The 20,843-nt window shown below is 48.9% G+C and overlaps 1 protein-coding gene across 1 annotated transcript in view; it reads right to left on the minus strand.

Moving 5' to 3' along the window:
• The window catches only part of LOC147097673 (AP-1 complex subunit mu-2), a 37,233-nt gene extending 20,724 nt beyond the window's left edge, over nucleotides 1-16,509 (minus strand). Inside the window, exons 1-6 of the mRNA XM_085971671.1 lie at nucleotides 16,355-16,509; nucleotides 12,243-12,399; nucleotides 9,165-9,232; nucleotides 7,224-7,354; nucleotides 3,706-3,853; nucleotides 1,261-1,387 (exon numbers count right to left, since the gene is read on the minus strand). Coding sequence (XP_085827797.1) covers nucleotides 1,261-1,387; nucleotides 3,706-3,853; nucleotides 7,224-7,354; nucleotides 9,165-9,232; nucleotides 12,243-12,399; nucleotides 16,355-16,396 — 673 coding nt within the window. The 5' untranslated portion in view covers nucleotides 16,397-16,509. The remainder of the gene's footprint in view (nucleotides 1-1,260; nucleotides 1,388-3,705; nucleotides 3,854-7,223; nucleotides 7,355-9,164; nucleotides 9,233-12,242; nucleotides 12,400-16,354) is intronic.
• Between the last annotated feature and the right edge of the window lie 4,334 nt (nucleotides 16,510-20,843).

Raw genomic sequence — 20,843 nt, forward strand, 5'->3', positions numbered from 1 at the left:
AAATTTTCTTCAAAAAAAAATTAAGTTTGACCATCTTTATTTCAGGTTTGCCTTTTCCCCATGCGAGAGCCCCAATCTTTGTTTTGCTCTCTCTCTCTCTCAACAGTTTTAAAAAAAAAGTTTAAGAGCTGACCCACTTCCTGGTCAGCTGGCTTGTGAGAACTCTGCTCCGACAGCCTGCTGACGTCACAGCAGCTCGCACCGTGGGATCCCCACTGTACTCCGTTGACTTGAGCCGCAGGTCGGAAAACCGGATGCTCGCGACGCAGGGATCGCGAGATCCCGCTGCGGAGCGCACCTCGGAGCCGGCAGGCTAGGCCTTCGCTTTGCCGCTGACTGCAAAATTCCGGGCCAGTGTCTTTTCCATGTTCTACTGGTTTGGGTTGGACGGATATTGACACATCAGCACTGCCAACTCTCAGCCCATTTCTTCACACCCTGTTCAGACAGACAGAAATAGCTCCCACCCACATGAAAACGGTGGAGCCCATCCTCACAACATTCTCTGGCGGTGGGGCAATTTTCTCCACTCTTCCTGGTGCTGTCCGCAAGCCTTTCATTTTTCCTTCTGGCATTTTGGAAGATCTTGTATTTATTTCTACAAGTCTCACGCTTTCAAGGCGAACCCATCTGCTTATAGTTAAGTATGTTTACAATCTGTCTGGCCGTGGTTTGACTGCCTCAAATGCACAGGATGACCAGCTCCAGCTGGAGGCTTTTATGGCGATCGATCTCCCCGCCCATCTTCCGCCGGCACTGTTGGCTCTTCGCTGGGCTATAGAGAGAGGAGCAGAGAGAGAGCGAGAGCGAGAGCGAGAGCGAGAGAGAGAGAGAGAGAGAGAGAGAGAGAGAGAGAGAGAGAGGGGGAGAGACAGAGACAGAGACAGAGACAGACAGAGAGAGACAGAGAGAGACAGAGACTAAGCAACTGACGTAAGAAAACTACTAGGCACTTGGTCTAAGCGTTAAACAAAGCTTTAATCAACTGTTTTACAACATGGAGGTCTAGTTGTGACCTTCACAAGTTCCTGTTAAGAATGTCCTGCGCAAGCTGGGCCCGTGCCAGAGTATTTATACTCTCCCTGGACAGCGCCACCCGTAGGCCGCTCAGTATCATTTCATAAGTCTTTCTTTCATGAATGACTGATTCATGTCAGCAACTACTTCCTCCGATAACAGAGGGTAAAACTCTTTGTATTACCTTAACAGGACATTGGTGAAACCGTCGCTAGACTAACAGGGTGCTGTCGCGCTACTTACGCCCCGTTATTTCGAAGAGAACCTTGTCGTTTAGCCCAAGCCGAAGTTCTGGCATTCCCGAGAGAAAAACCCGTAGCTTCACACTGCCGACAATCTCGCTCTGCAGAACCTGCCCGTTGGCACTGACCTGCCCGAAAGACAAGGAGGAGGTGAGTGGAGCAACTGGGAAACTCTCATAGGAACGGAGGGAATTGCTTGATGATGAAAGATCACGGTCCATCTAATCTCGCCTTCTACCCTCCTGGTAGTCGCACGATACGACAATAGTGGCGGTCTAATCATAGGCCTGGGAGGGGGGCGCAGAGGAGATTTACTGGAATGGGACCAGGGATGAGGGACTTCAGTGATGTGGAGAGACTGGAGAAGCTGGGGTTGTTCTCCTTGGAGCAGAGAAGGTGAAGAGGAGATTTGATAGAGGTGTTCAAAATCATGAATGGTTTTGATAGAGTAAGTAAGGAGGAACTGTTTCTAGTGGCAGAAGGGGTTGGTAACCAGAAGACACAGATTTACGATGATTTGCAAGAAAAAAGAACCAGAGGTGACGTGAGGAAACTTTTTTTTTTTTTTTTTTTTTTTACACACAGCGAGTTGTTGTGATCTGGAACGCGCTCCCTGGAAGGGCAGTGGAAGCAGATTCAATAGTAACTTTCAAAAGAGAATTGGATAAATACTTGAAGGGAAAAAATTTACAGGGCTACAGGGAAAGAGCAGGGGAGTGGGATTAATGGGATCGCTCTTTCAAAGAGCCGGCATAGGCACGATGGGCCGAATGGCCCCCTTCTGTGCTGTATCGTTCTGCGACATCAATCAATCTCTATCAATGAGTCTACAACAAACCCAGGCATGAGAGGAGGAAAACCCCCAGTGGTGGAGAGATTTAGGAACAATCAATGGGGGAAAAAGGTGTTTCTCCCCTCCCCTCCCCTCAAAATAATGCGTTCAAACAGTTCTCTTTCTTTTTATAACATAATTAGTGGAAATAAAGTAAAGGACTGATAGGTTGTTGGCTGAGGCTTTCTGTAAAAAAGAAAAGACAGACTTGCATTTATATAGCACCTTTCACGACCGCCGGACGTCTCAAAGTGCTTTACAGTCAATGAAGTATTTTTGAAATGGAGTCACTGTTGTAATGTAGGGAAGAGGTAGACTGGACATGCACAACTGCCACGAATGCAACCCAACAGTAAGCCATAGCAAGGATGCATCCAAAGGCAAATCCATTCTCCAACCTCACCTGCTCTGTATAGCACACTCGCTGTCCCTACCCTGCCCTGGTAGGACATTCAGTTCTCGCTCTACCCAACGGTTTGTTACCTCACGCAAAACCACACACTTCCAAGTCGAGGATGAGAAAAGGCCTCGGGTCCCACTCCTCCAGAGTCTGCCCCGGGTTTTCTGGTGGGGGTAGACCTTTCCCAGATAGCCGAGGAGGGTCTACATTGCACTCAAGCCAGTCTTCAGCCAGAAGAACCAGGGCTGGCGACCATTCACACGCTGGACCACTTCCCAAAGTTAAACCGTGCCACTGGGAAAAGACCCCCTGGTTGGGTAAAGTCAGCGGATCTTCTGGCTGTTGGTGAATCCCTCATCCAAGCCTTTGTCACTTCCGGACTCCCGGCCGGGCTCCCATCCTCCACAACTCTGCTGCCCCACACTATCCCATCCCACACCAACTCCTGCTGACTCGTCACTTCTGTCCTTGCTGACCGACGTTGGCTTCTGCTCCACCAGGGCCTCAAATTTAAAACTATCATCCTCGGGCTTAAATCCTTTCATGGCCTTGCCCCTTGATGTAAGAAAACTACTAGGCACTTGGTCTAAATGTTAAACAAAGCTTTAATCAACTGTTTTACAACATGGAGGTCTAGTTGTGTCCTTCACAAGTTCCTGTTAAGAATGTCCTGCGCAAGCTGGGCCCGTGCCTGAGTATTTATACTCTCCCTGGACAGCGCCACCAGTAGGCCGCTCAGTATTATTTCATAAGTCTTTCTTTCATGAATGACTGATTCATGTCACCCCTCCCTATCTCTGTAACCCTCCCTGAAGCCCCCCCCCCCCCACCAATACTCCATGCCCCCAAGCTCTGTTCCTCCAACTCATTGGCTGTGCCTTCAACTGCCTTGGCCCCATGCCCTGGAATGTCCTCCTTAAACCTCTTCACCTCCCTCGACTCTTTTACGACCTTTCTTAAAACTGCCTCTGTGACCAGGTTGTTGGTCACATCTCCCAGTATCTCTTCCTTTGGCTTGGTGCCCATTCCTGTGCAGCACCTTGAGAAATGTTTCTGTGTTAAAAGCACCGTATAAAATGCAAGCTGCGTTTGTTCTTCCAGGACAGCGCCCCCGCTGGTCCTTAGAGAACTGCACCCAAGTGCTGAGCAGGACTCAAGGATCAAGAGGTTATGGGTGGAATGACAAATCATTCACCTCAAAAAGCAGCACCCACCAACACGTTGACACCTTCGATGACATCAATGAAGACCTCGTTCTTCTTGTACTTGATGCCCTCTGACCTCCAGGACACGGCGTTAGTAACCGTGGCAGGGGGCCGTGGGGCGGCTACTTCCAGTTTTTGCCCCTGCTGTGTGATATATCTGTCCAACGGAAAACAGAAATGACCAGGCATGAGTCAAGCTACTTCGCTCCGATCCCAGCCCCCCGATCAGAACAAAACGAACAAAGAAACAGAGAGCCAAATCCCAACCGGACCCCCATCAGCGCGGGTTCAAGACCAAGGCTCCTCGTCACTCAGCTTTCCTCACCTTGCTTTGGATGAGTCCCATTCTTTGTTCCCTTTTGTTCTTTCCTTCCCACCCCTTCCCCCCCGCCCCTATACTTGCTTCTAAACAATTCCTCCATTCAGTCCGCAAGCGTGACCCCGAGCTTCCGGTCGCTCGCCACTTTAGTTCTCCGTCCCACTCCCACTCTGACCGCGCTGTCCTCGGCTTCCTACACTGTTCCAATGAAGCTCAACGTAAGCTCGATTAGGCATATACAGCCTACCGGACTCGACATCGAGTCCAACAATTTCAGACCATAACCACCGCCCCCATTTTCTCGGCCAGCAGGTGCTGGTAATGATTCTGCTGCAACCATTTACATTTCTTCTGGATACATCTTTTGTTTCTTTCCTTGCACTATCATCCCTTTTGCCATTTTGCTCTTTTCTGCCCCCCAAACATTCATCACCCTCTGAGTGAAGAAATTTCTCCCTCATCTCGGTCCTAAACGGCCAACCCCTAATTCTGAGACTGTGACCCCTGGTTCTAGACTCCCCAGCCAGGGGAAACATCCTCCCTGCATCTACCCTGTCAAGCCCTGTAAGAATTTTGTATGTTTCAATGAGATCACCTCTCATTCTTCTAAACTCTGGAGAATATAGGCCTAGTCTACTCAATCTCTCCTCATAGGACAATCCCCCCAATCCCAGGAACCAGTCTGGTGAACCTTCGCTGCACTCCCTCTATGGCAAGTATATCCTTCCTTAGGTAAGGAGACCAAAACTGTACACAATACTCCAGGTGTGGTCTCACCAGGGCCCTATATAATTGCAGTAAGACATCTTTACTCTTATACTCAAATCCTCTTGTAATAAAGGCCAACATACCATTTGCTTTCCTGATTGCTTGCTGTACCTGCAGGTTAACTTTCAGTGATTCGTGTACAAGGACACCCAGGTCCCTCTAAACACCAACATTTCCCAATCTCTCACCATTTTAAAAATACTCTGCTTTTCTATTTTTCCTACCAAAGTGGATAACTTCACATTTCTCCACATTATATTCCATTTGCCATGTTCTTGCCCACTCACTTAGCCTGTCTATATCGCCTTGAAGCTTCTTTGCATCCTCCTCACAACTTACATTCCCCCTAGCTTTGTATCATCAGACTGAGATGAGGAGAAATTTCTTCACTCAGAGGGTTGTGAACCTTTGGAATTCTCAAACCCAGAGGGCTGTGGATGCTCAGTCATTGAGTATATTCAAGACTGAAATCGATAGATTCTTGAACACTTTTTGAAGGGAATCAATGAATATAGTGGGAAAGTGAAATTGAGGTAGAAGTTCAGCCATGATCTTATTGAATGGCGGAGCAGACTCGAGGGGCCAAATGGCCGACTCCTGCTCCTAATCCTTATGTTCTTTTAACACGAGTCAGCACCTTCAGGAAAGCAAGGGAGAAAAATGGGGCTGGGGATGGAGGAAAAAGGAAAGAAAAACAAGCCTACACAGGCTACCTCGATCTTCTGACGTTCGGCACATGTCTCTGGCAAGGACGGCAGACATTGTTTCTGGTATCCAAAGTGAAGGAGGAACGGCCACTTGGTGACCAGGACTCCTAATCATTCCAGGTCTGGGCTTCAGGTTTTGCGGAACGAGGATGTGAATCTGATCATTGTTTGCTTGCCGTAGGGAACCAGGTTTGACATTCGACCTCATGGGTTAGAGAGGATGATAAGGCTAAAGGGATCAAGGGATATGGGGAGAAGGCAGGGACAGGCTACTGAGTTTGGATGATCAGCCATGATCTCATTGAATGACGGAGCAGGCTCGAGGGGCCGAATGGCCTACTCCTGCTCCTGTCTTCTATGTTTGTATGAGCACAATTAGCCTGTGCAAACCACGGCAGGTGGGGAGGGGGGCGGGGAACGTAATCTACGTAACTTCTCCCCGTGAGCAGCATCGCGTTGAATACAACATTTTAACATTCTAACACAGGACTGTATTCAACACATTTTCACTCTTTTGTGAAAAAGTTCTAGATATTTCCATATCGTGTTCTAGAAGGCCTATACCTTCGAGTACGGTAGCATAGTGGTTATGTCACTGGACTAGTAATCCAGCGGCCTAATGATCCGGTGACATGAGTTAAAATCCCACCACGGCAGCCGGGGAATTTAAATTCAGTTAATTAAATAAATCTGGAATAACAAGCTCGTGTCAGTGATGGTGACCATGAAACTACCGGATTGTCGTAAAAACCCATCTGGTTCACTAATTTCCTTTAGAGAAGGAAATCTGCCGTTCTTATCCGGTCTGGCCTATATGTGACTCCAGACCCACGGCAATGTGGTTGACACAGCTGGAGTACTGTGTGTAGTTCTGGTCGCCACACTATAAGAGGGATGTGATTGCATTGGAGAGGGTGCAGAGGAGATTCACCAGGATGTTACCTGGGCTGGAGCGCTTCAGCTATGAAGAGAGACTGGACAGGCTGGGGTTGTTTTCCTTAGAGCAGAGAAGGCTGAGGGGGGACCCGAGTGAGGTGTACAAAATTATGAGGGGGGTAGATAGAAAGGAACTTTTCCCCTTAGTAGAGGGGTCAATAACAAGGGGGCATAGATTCAAGGTAAGGGGCAGGAGGTTTAGAGGGGATTTGAGGAAAAACTTTTTCACTCAGAGGGTGGTTGAATCTGGAACTCACTGCCTGAAAGGGTGGTAGAGGCAGGAACCCTCACAACATTCAAGAAGCATTTAGATGAGCACTTGAAACGCCTTAGCATACAAGGCTACGGACCAAGTGCTGGAAAATGGGATTAGAATAGACAGGGCTTGATGGCCGGCGCGGACACGATGGGCCGAAGGGCCTCTTTCTGTGCTGTATAACTCTAGGACTCCCCTCTGAAATTGCCTAGCAAGTTGTATCAGGTGGCTCACCGAGAGCAATTAGGAATGGGAATGGGCAATAAATGCTGGCTACACCCACATCCCAGGAACAAATAAATAAAAAAATATATATGAACAATAATGGACATGAAAAGACCCTCTGGTCCATTGAGCCTGTCCTGCACAATGCCTGTGCCTCCCAATATGTACACTCACCACCCCACCCCGCCTGAGCGCCAGGTGATCCCCTGGCTTGCGAGTACGGATATTTTTTTTTTTACTGTTTGGGGATGTCTGCACAGTGACCGGCCCCTAGACCGATGAGGGAGTTGGGAACGGGTCGGTTTTGGACACTCACTCCTGCAGGATCTTGCTGTCTGTGGTCTGTGGGAAGCCGAAGTCCATCACTTCGTCCAGGAGCTCGTAGACTACCACAAAGTTGTCCCGAATGCTTTCCTCCTCCAGCTCCTTAAAATACTCTGTGAAGACCTGGAGAGAAGGCAGGTGTGAGCTGTCGTGGGTCATAGGTTTAAGTACAATGAATGATGATTTCAAAGCCTTCCCCCAACACCCCCCACTCCTCTCCACTCCTGAAGACGTTGACTCTTGGGGTACAGCTCCATGGCTCCCAGTCGCCCTCAGATACCTCGCCCAAGTATAGGCTTGGACAACGAGAGTCATCAGGCCATGGGGGTCAGCCTGGAAGCCCAACCCTGTCCTCATCCAAATGCACTTTGCATCAGGAGTCCATGGATTGTGAGCAGGAGCAGGTATCCCCGGTTGATCCTTGCTTTCCCCTCCTTAGCCCAGAAACCACGGCCCAACTGTCGAGTCCCAGCCGCCATCAGCTACCGTGGGATCTTCCTGATGAGCCAGGCTCATTACCAGCAGCGGGCAGTGCGTCTAACAACTGAGGACCCACTTGCTCCATGGGTGCCAGGGGTTGTTACTTAGTGGCCAGCGTCCCCAGCACCGCCTTCTTGCCCAACTCACGGGCACCAATAATGGACAAACCAGGTGAGTGGTGGCGGGGGGGCTGCTGCCAGGTTTTAGCAACAAGATGTGACATAATAAAACTCACTACGCACTTGGTTTGATCATAAAGCAAGGCTTTAAATCAACCTGTTTCAAAACATGGAGGTCTAGTTGTACTTCACTAGTTCCTGTCTTACAAAATGTCTCTGGACAAGCTGGGCCCACGCCCGAGTATTTATACTCCTTGGACGGCGCCACCAGCTGGCCGTCCAGTGTTATTTCATGAGTCGTTTCGTCATGATGATGAGATTTATAACAAGATGCATTCATTTTTAACAGTGACTTTGAGGAGAGTTTACCCAATGAGTCGCGGAACCATTCTGACCTCAAAAGGTCCCACGCTTGAATCCCAAGCTTGTGTTGCGTACATCGATCTCAGCAGAGGGGGGGCAGCTGGCCTGAACGCCCCTGGGCTGGAGAGGGGATAAGAAGCCCAGGTTCCTGGTCTTAATCACTATCTCGTGACACCCCGCTTCCTGGAAACATGGATGTCAGGTGAGGACCAAGCTTGGCTCCAGAGCTAAGTAACCCGCCAGCCACCCACTGTCTAAGCTCACACACCCTTAGCCTAGTGGTTATGGTACTGGACTAACAACCCTTAGGAGGTTGGGAGTTCAAATCTCATCATCGTGTAATTGAATCCAAAAAAGGAATTTGGAGAAACCTCTTTACCCAAAGAGTGATTAGAATGCAGAACGAGCGACCACAAGGAGTAGTTGAGGAGAATAGCATAGATGCATTTAAGGAGAAGCTAGATAAGCACATATGGAATAGGAAGAGGCTCGTGTGGAGCACAGGCCAGTTGGGTCGAATGGCCTGTTTCTGTGCTGTACACTCAATGTAATTAATCCAGTAACTTGGCCTCGGAGGGCTGGCGGGATGGGGTGGAAGGGGATGGTTCTCAAATGCTCTTCAGTGAACGGACCTGCCACCCCGACCCGGTCTGGCCCACACGTGACTCCAGTCCAACCCTCGTGGTTTGTGATTAGCTGCAACGGCAAAGGGGAACCGGCAACGGTTGCAACCCTGCAGAGTAATGCCCAATGGCACTCGGGGGCTCCCAGTCGCGAGCCAGTATGGGGAAAGCATTTCATGTGGACAGCATTGGTCAGGCCCCACTAAAACAGCAACTCAGGCGAGGTACAGAGGGAGTTGGTGCATGTGGAACAGGGTCTGCTGAAAGGAGGGGGAAGACAAGGAAGAATCATGCCAGTTAACAATCACTTATACCAGGATTTAAAGTAATAAAAATGGAGGCCTTTACCTGTACGATTTTATATAAGAATGCGTACACAAGGGAGGCATTTGAATTTTTTATTGTAGTTGCAACCACTGAACACTAGGTTAAGAAAAAGAAACACTCGGCAGTATTCAACGCATGACATCTTTTCAAAGCTACACATTCGATCGACTTAAGCCCAGAAATTTGGGTCGGGGAGGCTTCCCGTGGGTGCAAGACCCCGACCTGCACTTACCTAGCGCGCCGGCCATTGAGCTGTGGGGCCCACGTGGGATTCCGATCCTGGGCCTCCTCCAGCTGCCGGCGTGCAGTGCTTGCGTATCCCAGGGGCGCAGTTAGTTCGATGCGTCCCCTGGGATCACGTGGGCCATGGAGAGCCAATGGTAGCAGGGAATGCGTCATTCATAAGTTTGACAGGAAGAGCTGTCAAACCTATAAATACTATAAGCCCCAAAACATCACTAAAACTTCAAATAAATTTTAAAAAGATCACATTTTTAAAATAACTATAAATTACATTAAATAACTATTTTAAACAATAATTTAAATTTTTGAAAAAATTAATTACATTTTCTAACAGGGTTAAAAATAAACTTACCTTTCTTTAAAGTATTTAGAAATAATAAACCTGTGGAAAAAATGTTTTAATTTTACTTAATTCACCACTTACCTTGTTAAAAGCAGGCCTTGCGAATGCTTTTTAAAAGCGTAGCTCCTGGAGACTTACCCTCCCGGAGAAACCTGCAAAAAAAACAGAAGTTCCAGGCGTACGCGCTGCCTCTCCGGCGCACGCGTTTGACCTCTGAACCCCTTCCTTTAAGGGAACAGAAGTTCCGGTTTCCCGCACATGCGCAGTGCATGCACGAAACCGGCACTTTCATTGGGCCTACGCGCGAGTACCCCGTGCGTACTCACCCATGGGGACCCGAATTTCTGGGCCATTGGGGGGGGGGGTCCGCTGCTCAGCATTCACGGGCGGGAACGCTGGAGGATTCCGTCCCGAACCCAGGATAAATGGAGTTAGGATACAGATCAGCCGTGATCTCACTGAATGTCGGAACAGGCTCGGGGGCACCGAATGGCCTACTCCTGTTCCTATTCTTCTCAGGAGTACGAGCGCTGTTAAATCCGTGAATCTTAAGGTATGGTGTTCTTCAATAAATAGACGGAGACTGCAGATTAACAATCAACAGGTGTTTACTGGATGAGGGTAGTCTAAAAACTAACGTACAGATCCCTACACAGGGTTTATATACAGGTGTGGTCACTGCCGGTACTACAGTATACAGGAGCTGTAAAAGTAGTTCTTTCTTAAAGGTACATACACTACAAGCGCCAACGGGGAAATAGGGTATTCTGCCCAGGGGGTGGCGTTGTCCTTGCAGGAGCCCTATGGAGAAGACGGGCAGCATCCACCATGACCGGTTCTGAGGTGGTTGATGGTTGTCCACTGTTTGTGAGGAAGGTTTGATCCTTCAGATTGCACTGTGGGGGTCCTCTATAAGGAATCCATTCCATATGTCACAGTTCTTCCAAGCATTTCGCCATCGGTCATCAAGGCTGAGACGAGATCACTGAAGGGCCTTGGCGATGGTCCAAAGTGGTCTTCTAGATTTGAGACGGGTTGGTGGTAGGTTGTTCAAGTCGGCCTGGATCGGCGTGTCTTTGCTGCTGTAGCGGTTGTGTTCTCTGGAGACTGCATATTCGCAAATCTAAACAACGACGTGGAAGACTGATCACTGGGTCAGCCCCTGACTGGCTCGGATTGCATGGTCCTAATGCCTCCGCTGCAGATACCCTCCCTCTCCCTCTGCCCCGTCCATACGCTCACTCACTCCAGTACAGGTTACTGGCTAATGATCGAGAGCAGAAAGCTGTGGGAGATTTAGCTCTTCTCCAGCCCGAGGATGCTGAAGCTGATCATTCCACGCGGCTGCCCCTTGTCCGCGATCAGCTCCCTCACCACAAAGCAAATCCGTTGATGGCCAGCTGAATTCTACTATGAGAATTATCACCGGTACGCTTTTAATCGACACCAAACACCTTGGCTGCCCGTGCTTGCAAACATCGCACCACCACACCTACGCCGCGAATATGCAGCCTCCAGAGAATACAACCGCTGCACCAGCAAAGACACGATCCAGGCCGACTTGAACAACCTGCCAACACGTCTCAAATCTAGAAAGCCATTTTGGACCATCGCCGAAGCCTTTCAGCGATCTCCTTTCAGCCTTGATGACCGATGGTGAAATGCTTGGAAGAACTGCGACGTACGGAATGGATTCCTTAGAGGACCCCACAGTGCAACCTGCAGGATCAAACCTTCCTCGCAAACAGTGGACAACCGTCAACCGCCTCAGAACTGGTCATGGTAGGTGCTGCCCGCCTTCTCCATAGAAGGAAGATTACAGCATCTCCATTATGTGACCGTGGAGCTCCTGATCAGACCCTGGAGCACATCATCGAACACTGCCCTCAGAGGAAATTCGCAGGCAGCCTACAAGATGTCCACACTGTTACACCGGAAACTTTAGCCTGGATATCTGACTTAGATATTGACATTTGATTTGCTACTACCGTACGAAAGAAGATCACAAAGCAGGAATTGAACCTGGGATCTGCACACTCCAGGTGAATCTTTACCATGTGTCACTCATTACCAGACTGAGCATGGAGGCAGCATCTTCAAGAGGGGATGGGAGAAAGTGAAAATTGTGAAATATTGCAATTGATCAGCTCTGAGTATTACACACTACTGCACCGGGGGGGGGGGGGGGGGGGGGGTCGAGAGAAAGAGGGAGGGAGGGGGTGGAGAGAGAGGAGAGAGATTTAAAAAAAAACTGACCATTGCAACACCTTAGTCAATTAACTAGTTCTCTCTCTCTCTCTCTCTCTAATATATCCCGAAGATGGTGACAGAGAAGAGGCAAAGCTGACAACTGCTCCTTCACCATCCAACACTGCAGCTCAGCCCAGCCTACAATTAAACTGCATGTTTGAACAGCCTGTGTCACTATTATCGTGGCTCCCAGACGATTCCAGGCACTTATGATCCATTGGGTGGAGCCGTTTGCTGGAGTGTGTGTCGTACAGAAAGGATACAGTATAAGTTGCTGTGCTTAATCCACAAGAAATGAACTTTGCCGTGAGTCAGCAATGGGGACACGGCCCCTTCATCTTCCTTCTGCGTTAGGATCGGAATGAAGTGCTCGATCTCCGACATATCCACGTCCCCTTTGTAATTCCGGCATACCAGAAGCTGAACCAATGGAGAGTTTAAAGAAAGACAAGGGTTAAAGGTTATTTTTCCTCTCTCGTTAGTCACAGTTGTCTGCCCTCTCGGGTGGACGTAAAAGATCCCGCGGCACTATTTCGAAGAAGAGCAGGGGGGAGTTATCCCCGGTGTCCCGACCAATATTTATCCCTCAACCAACATCACTAAAACAGATTATCTGGTCATCATCACATTGCTGCTTGTGGGAGCTTGCCGTGCGTAAATTCCGCATTTTCTACAATTAAATCAGTGACTACAGTTCAAAAGTACTTTATTGGATGTAAAGCAGGTAGAGACATCCTGAAGTTGTTAGTACTGACACACTCCAAACCCCCCCATACCAGTACTGACACACTCCAAACCTCCCCATACCAGTACTGACACACTCCAAACCCCTCATACTAGTACTGACACACTCCAAACCCCTCATACTAGTACTGACACACTCCGAGACCCCTATACCAGTACTGACACACTCCGAGACCCCTATACCAGTACTGAAACAGTCTTAGACCAGCGTAAAGCAACAGAAATACCATTCATTGTAAATCAATAAATAAATACTGGAAAAATATAAAAATACACACTTGAGACACTGGCGCGCCAGACCTGGAGGTACAGAAATTGGAGGATCTTGTGGAACCATTAGTAGACCCCTACTTGCAAAACTATATTTTTCATGAATTTGAGGCCCTTTAACCAAAGGTGTCACTGCAATTATCACCCTCGGCAGTTCCTGTGGCAATCCACTGCTGTTCTCAGTAGAAATTACAGGGCTATGGGGATAGAGCAGGGGAGTGGGAGTAAATGGAGAGCTATACCAAAGAGCCGGCACAGACACGATGGGCCGAATGGCCTCGTTCTGTGCTGTATCATTTTATGAAACAGAAAATGTTTCATACGACATCACAGTCGGCCAATTTCTTTGACATGCCTCATTGCACTCAAATGTTTCCAAGCCCTCCGTACAATTATTTTCGGAGAGCAGCAACATGCCTCAAACAGCAATGAGATAAATGATCTGCTAACCCGACACTGATTGAGGGATAAACATTGACCAGGACACCGGGGATAACTCCCCCTGCTCTTCTTTGAAATAGCGGCCGTGGGATCTTTTACGTCCACCTGAGGGGAGAGACGGGGCCTCGGTTTAACGTCTCATCCAAAAGATGGCACCTCCGACAGTGCAGCACTCCCTCAGCACTGCACTAGAGTGTCAGCCTAGCTTTTTGTGCTCAAGTCCCTGGAGCGGGACTTGAACCCACAACCTTCTGACTCAGAGGCGAGGGTGCTGCCCACTGAGCCAAATAGCTGGGAAAGGAGAATTAGATCACTGCAGCTCGCTGGACAATGCCCTATTATCACAGAGATGAAAGTTCCTCAGATGTTGGGGAGCCGTGTTACTGCAATTTTAATGTCTATTAAATACAAAGTCAATATTAGGAAAAAATAAAATGAAGAATGACGTAAGAAAACTACTAGGCACTTAGTCTAAGCGTTAAACAAAGCTTTAATCAACTGTTTTTCAACATGGAGGTCAGTTGTGTCCTTCACTAGTTCCTGTTAAAGAATGTCCTGAGCAAGCTGGGCCCATGCCCGAGTATTTATACTCTCCCTGGACAGTGCCACCAGCAGGCCGCCCAGTATTATTACAAAGGTCATTTTCACATGAATGACAAGATTCATGTCAAAGAACATCTTAAAACTATAATTCAGTCCCTACCTTTCATTGCCCCTGCCCCTTTGCAGACTCTCTTTTCCTCCTTTCACTGTCTAAATTTGATTTTTTAGCGCTGTTATTCTTACTTAAAGCATCCCTTTTCTGACTAAAATACCTCCTTCCACCCACTCCCAAAAGTTGTTGCTCGGGTACAAACTCCATGGGCATCGCCTGCCCTCATCCAAATGGACACCCTTTATCAGCGATAACAACAGAAAACGCTGGACACACTCAGCAGGTCAGGCAGCATCCGTGGAGAGAGAGAAACAGAGTTAACGTTTCAGGTCTGTGACCCTTCATCAGAACTGGAAAAAAGCAGGAAATGGAACAGATTTTTAAGCAGGTGTAGGGGCTGGAAAAGGGGGGAGGGGAGGAAAGAACATCCTTTGGAAAGTTGGAAATGGAACATATTTTAAGCAAGTGCAGAAGCAGGGAAGGGGGTGGGAGGGGAGGAAGGAACTTAAGGGACAGTCTCTGCACCTGTTTAAAACCTGTTACATCTCTAACTTTTTCCAGTTCTGATGAAGGGTCCCAGACCTGAAACATTGACTCTGTTTCTCTCTCCACGGATGCTGCCTGGCCTGCTGAGTGTTTCCAGCATTTCCTGTTGTTATGTCCAGATTTCCAGCATCCGCAGTATTTTGCTATTTTCCTTTATCAGCGAGTCTGGTGGGTGTGCTGGCAGGCTATTCACTCGCATGGGGAGGGGGGGTCGGGCATCACAGCTGGGTCCTCACCTGCCACCACCCACCCCCACCCCCCCACGTCCAGCTGGTGTGTCGAGCAAGAATCCACCCCACCCCCCTCAAAACCCAACCCACGGGCACTGAGGCCTATTAGGGAGCCCCTACTGCCTATTAACTCAGCGCAGGTTGGCCTGAATTCGTGAACATAGAACGTACAGAGCAGAAACAGGCCAATCGGCCTGCGCCGGTTTTTATGTTCCACACGGGCCCCAAAGCGACCAGATCACTTTCTAACCACAAGGCCCATTAGTATACCGGGGAGTGCCGCCAAATGTGCCAGCTACACCCTGTGGGAGGGAGGGCATTTTTTTTTAATTTTTTTTTTAAAAACAACAGTTTGCCTGCTTAACTGGGTAGGATTTTGAAGGAGTGCAGCCACTGGAGACGCAACAGACTCACTCAAAATCCAACCTGAAATCACGCAGAATTCTCCTCACAAGACAGGTTAAAAGAAAGACTTGCATTTCTATAGCGCCTTTCACGACCACCGGACGTCCCCCAAGCGCTTTACAGCCAATGAAGCACTTTTTGAAGTGGGGTCACTGTTGTAATGTGGGAAATGCGGCAGCCAATTTGCGCACAGCAAGATCCCACAAACAGCAATGTGATAACTGACCAGATAATCTGTTTTAGGGATGCTGATTGAAGGATAAATTGCAGGTCCAAATCGCCTGCTCTTCTTCAAATAGTGGCCATGGGATCTTTTACATCCACCTGAGAGAGCAGACGGGGCCTGGGTTTAACATCTCATCCGAAAGACGGCACCTCCGACAGTGCGGCACGCCCTCAGCGCTGCACTGGGAGTGTCGGCCTCGATTTTCTGCTCCAGTCTCTGGAGTGGGACTCGAACCCACGACCTTCGGGCACAGGCGAGAGAGAGAGTGTTGCCCACTCAGCCGGGTGAAGCGGTTAAGCCCCCGGGGGTACTCGAGCGTGCCCATGACCAGCCTGCTGAGCGAGAGCAGGACTGGGATCGATCGAGTCTCAGCTTCCTGACCCAGGTTCCCCAGGAGGTTACCGAGGCAACTGGAAATAGGAATCAACCATCAAAAAGCAAAAAACCGTGTGAAGTTAAACAGGACTTACCGGGTGAAATTTTCAAAAATTATAATTTAAAAATTTCATTCACTCTTAATTAAATGGAGGCGTGGTGAAGTGCTGACATCGTTCAGGCCCTGCCACCAGTCCCGGGCATGCATTATTCTGCATTTGCACAAAAGCAAAGTCCATTGCAACCAAAAAGATCTTAACCTTGTCTTAACTTCTTGCACTATGGTTGAAACCCATCTTAGTTGGAACTTAAGCTGCTCAAGCAAACCAAAACGGCAGGTTGCACTCCAAAGTGAAACCTGGATTGCTGTTAACCCACTGGGGTGGGGAAGTCTGGGACTGCATTAACCAGGCTGGGCATGAACGCTTCTTAATTCTCCCCTGAAGTCCTGGGACTTGTGTTTTTTAATATTAAACACCTTACCTTGCCTTTAAGGTCCAGGATAAAGATAGCAGAGGCTGACATTCCCCCTCTTCAGATCAGTGCTGGAGAGTTACTGAGCTTGCCAGCAAGAGCAGGAAGGAGCTTCCTTCTTCCTGGAGCCCAGGTTAATCAGCCCACGTCACCGTTTGCAGGTAAATCTGTAACTGACCAAACCTCTTAAAGGCACGGGGCCGCCAGGTGTGCCGCTCGGATTTTACGTCTCCCGACAGAAAATGGGAAAAAAAACACACACACAGGCTTATGCAACATTCCCAATGCAGGCAAACGCGGAAATCAGGCCCCAACAACATCAAAGCCGATTTAATAGATTTGCAGAAGTAAAGAGTAAGGAACAGAAAGGGGAAAAAAATAAAACAAGGTCAATAATCTGCAGGAAATGTTTAATGCCAAGAGTTTGGGAATTATGTTCAGTTCATTCAATCACTTTCTTACTCTCAGTGATTTCGTAACCAACGTAATATCGTTTTTGCAATACTCCTCTATCCAATAAGGGAGTTGCTCTCGACACTGACTCAAAACCTGGACACCGGGTGTGAGGTGCACCACAAGAGAAAGGTTGGATTGAGTTCAGAAGGCAGGAGGATTCTGCTCTCAAGACTGGGACAGACTTCCTCACAGCCTGGAGTGGATTGAAAAAAAAAACCTGCAATCATCTGAGAAACAATTGGTTGCTGTGATGGGGGAGGGGGGAAAAAAATGAAAGAAAAAAGACAGACTTGCATTTCTATAGCGCCTTTCACGACCACCGGACGTCCCAAAGCGCTTTACAGCCAATGAAGTACTTTTTGGAGTGTGGTCACTGTTGTAATGTGGGAAACGCGGCAGCCAATCTGCGCACAGCAAGCTCCCACAAACAGCAATGTGATAATGATGAGCTAATCTCTTTTAGTGATGTTGATTGAGGGATAAATATTGGACCAGGACACCGGGGAGAACTCCCCCAGCTCTTCTTCGAAATAGTGCCGTGGGATTTTTTACATCCACCTGAGAGGGCGGACGGGGCCTCGGTTTAACGTCTCATCTGAAAGACGGCACCTCCGACAGTGCGGCACTCCCTCAGTACTGCACTGGGAGCGTCAGCCTAGATTTTTGTGCTCAAATTTCTGGAGTGGGGACTCTGAACCCACAACCCTTCTGACTCAGAGGCGAGAGAGTGCTGCCCACCGAGCCATGGCTGACACCGTATGAATGGGAGGTTATTTCTGAGTGGATGGGCTGAATGGCCTGTGTGATTGATATGTAAAACGTGTCTGCGCTATGGAATGCACTCTCGAGTCTGCTGTTCCTGTGCGTTTACTTGTGTCTTGACGTTTCTCATTGGCCAGAGTGTCTCAGCCCAAACTCCCAAACTTCTGGGTCAGAAGGTCGTGGGTTCAACCCTGTGATTTAGGCCGGCGCACTAGTCGAGCCCAAGGGTTACTAAGGATCCCATGGCGCTATCCAATGAAAAGCAAGGAGTGGTCCGAGAATCCTGGCCAATATTCATCCCTTAACAAAGGCCATCAAATGTGAATTAACTGGTCATTCATCTTATTGCTGTTTTGTGTGGGGTCTTTATGATGGAGAGGATATGGGGTCGGAAACTCAGCCCTGGGTCAAAGAGGACACTGAGGTTGTGAACAGTCAACCTCAGACAGTGGCAGAGGAGGGGAATGGAATCGTGGCGAGAGTACGGAGTTTGCGGCGGGGGACCAAAGACAGTGGTCTGCCTAATCTTCAACTGCAGGAAATTACAGCTCATCCAAGACTGAATGTTGGGCACGTAGATGCATTTAAGGGACCGTTAGATAAACACATGAAGGAGAAAGGAATAGAAGGATTTGTTGAAGAAGGGTGGGCGGGGGCTCGTGTGGAGCATAAACACTGACATGGACCTGTTTGCAACCTTGGTGTCATATTTGACCCGGACATGAGCCTCCGACCACATATCCGCAGCATAACTAAGACCGCCTATTTCCACCTCCGTAACATCGCCCGTCTCCGCCCTTGCCTCAGCTCATCCGCTGCTAAAACCCTCATCCATGCCTGTGTTACCTCTAGACTTGACTATTCCAACGCACTCCTGGCTGGCCTCCCACATTCCACCCTACGTAAACTTGAGGTAATCCAAAACTCGGCTGCCCGTGTCCTAACTCGCACCAAGTCCCGTTCACCCATCACCCCTGTGCTCGCTGACCTACATTGGCTCCTGGTTAAGCAACACCTCGATTTCAAAATTCTCATCCTTGTTTTCAAATCCCTCCATGGCCCTCGCCCCCTCCCTATCTCTGTGATCTCCTCCAGCCCCACAACCCCCGAGATATCTGCACTCCTCTAATTCTGCCCTCTTCAGCATCCCTGATTATAATCGCTCAACCATTGGTGGCCGTGCCTTCTGTTGCCTGGGCCCTAAGCTCTGGAATTCCCTGCCTAAACCTCTCTGCCTCGCTACCTCTCTTTCCTCCTTTAAGACGCTCCTTAAAACCTACCTCTTTGACCAAGCTTTTGGTCACCTGCCCTAATTTCTCAATTTTTTTTTCTTATAACACTCCTGTGAAGTGCCTTGGGACGTTTTACTATGTTAAAGGCGCTATATAAATAAATGTTGTTGTTGTTGTTGGGCTGACTGGCCTGTTTCTGTGCTGTAAATGCTATGTAATATTATGAAAGTATTCTGACAACACAGAGGGGTCGGGATAGAGCTGGGTGTCGCCAGCGTGCGTAAGACCTGTGTCTTCGGATGATGTCACCAAGAGGTGAGGAAGAGCAGGAGGGGGCCGAGGATAGATCTTTGGGGGCACTCCAAAGGTAACGGTGCAGGTGTGGGAAGAGAAGCCATTGCTGGAGATGCCTGTGGCTATGATTGGATAGGGAAGGGTGCAACCCAGCCGTGGTTGACCATGTCAAAGGCTGTAGAGAGGGCGTGGAGGGACAACGCTGGCCCCTATCTATGATTCTATGATCCTCGCCTCCCCCATTATCTTCCTCAACTGCATGCGGGCCCCTGGCGTCATCATCCGAAGGCATAGGGCCAGCTTTCACGTGTACGCTGACGACACCCAGCTCTGTCGACAAATTGAAATAGCTCCTGTTCGCTCACTCACGTTTAATTGGTCGATCACAGTTGAGGCAGAGATTGGGGGGGCCGCACCCCTGGACTGGGGAGAGGAATAACAAAAAGCAGTCAGAGCTCCTGCTGCTACCCACACCCCCCCCCCCACCACTCCCCCGTGACACTGACATAAATCGTGCCATTCATGTAGAAATGACTTATAAGAACATAACATAAGAACATAAGAAATAGGAGCAGGAGTGGGCCATTCGGCCCTTCGAGCCTGCTCCGCCATTCAATGAGATCATGGCTGATCTTCTACCTCAACTCCATTCACCGGCCTTATTGCCATATCCCTTGATGCCCTTACTAGTCAGAAGTCTATCAACTTCTGTTTTGAATATACCCAATGACTGAGCCTCCACAGCCCTCTGGGTTAGAGAATTCCAAAGATTCACCACCCTCTGTGTGAAGAAATTTCTTCTAATATACTGGGCGGCCTGCTGGTGGCGCTGTCCAGGGAGCGTATAAATACTCGGGCATGGGCCCAGCTTGCTCAGGGACATTTTGTAAACAGGAACTAGTGAAGGATAACTAGACTTCCATGTTGTGAAACAGTCGATTAAAGCCTTGTTTAATACTCTGACCAAGTGCCTAGTAGTTTTCTTACATCAGACACCTCAACCCTCCTGCCCCCTCGCTTGAAGGTACGTGTATGTGGGCAGAGGAGGAGGCAAAGTCTGCGAGGCCCAGTCTTTGCCCAAATAACCTGCTGTCAAAGCTCACGTGTGAAGGATGGCGACTTGGCTGACATAGGGGAAGAGGTTGTCAGCTCCGAAGGTGTCCAGCCTGACTGAGCACTTTTGAGAAGGGGTGGCAGGGGGGTGGTGGAGAAAACCGGCGGGGAAATGACATTGAAGTCCAATAATAAAGAGAAAATCTTCACAGGAGCTTCTCCTGTTGCTGTAGGTGTTTTTTATTCTGTTATTTTCACGTGACAGTCCCTCCCACTTGGCCCGGAGACCATGGTGTGCTCTGTTCCGTGCTGATTATGACCAGCTCGCACTGTTAAGGGGACAAACACAAGTTGGATCCAATGTGCCTCTCGCTCTGTGGTTAACTGTGACGCCCTTGAACTGTGTGTGTTTTCTGGGTTTATCTATGCGACCAGCCAAAGCCACAGGACCTGCTCCATCATAAATAAGGAAAAGTGAGGCCCTTCCTCCCAATCTCCCCCCCTTCCCCTCCCCCTTCCCCTCCCCCACCCCTTCCTCCTCGCAGCTCGGTCTCTTAGCAACCCTCGCAAGGCATGCACGGTCACACAAACATCTCGGGCGCGCCAAATCAACAACAAGCAAAAAAACAAAACAAAAAAAGAAGTTGCATAAACAGGACATCATTTTAGCTACAAAAAAAAACATTGCCGCACGTTCACGT

Source organism: Somniosus microcephalus, chromosome 31 (assembly GCF_052327205.1).
Source record: "Somniosus microcephalus isolate GS21.2 chromosome 31, FLI_Smic_1.0, whole genome shotgun sequence".
NCBI classification, from domain to species: Eukaryota; Metazoa; Chordata; class Chondrichthyes; order Squaliformes; family Somniosidae; genus Somniosus; species Somniosus microcephalus.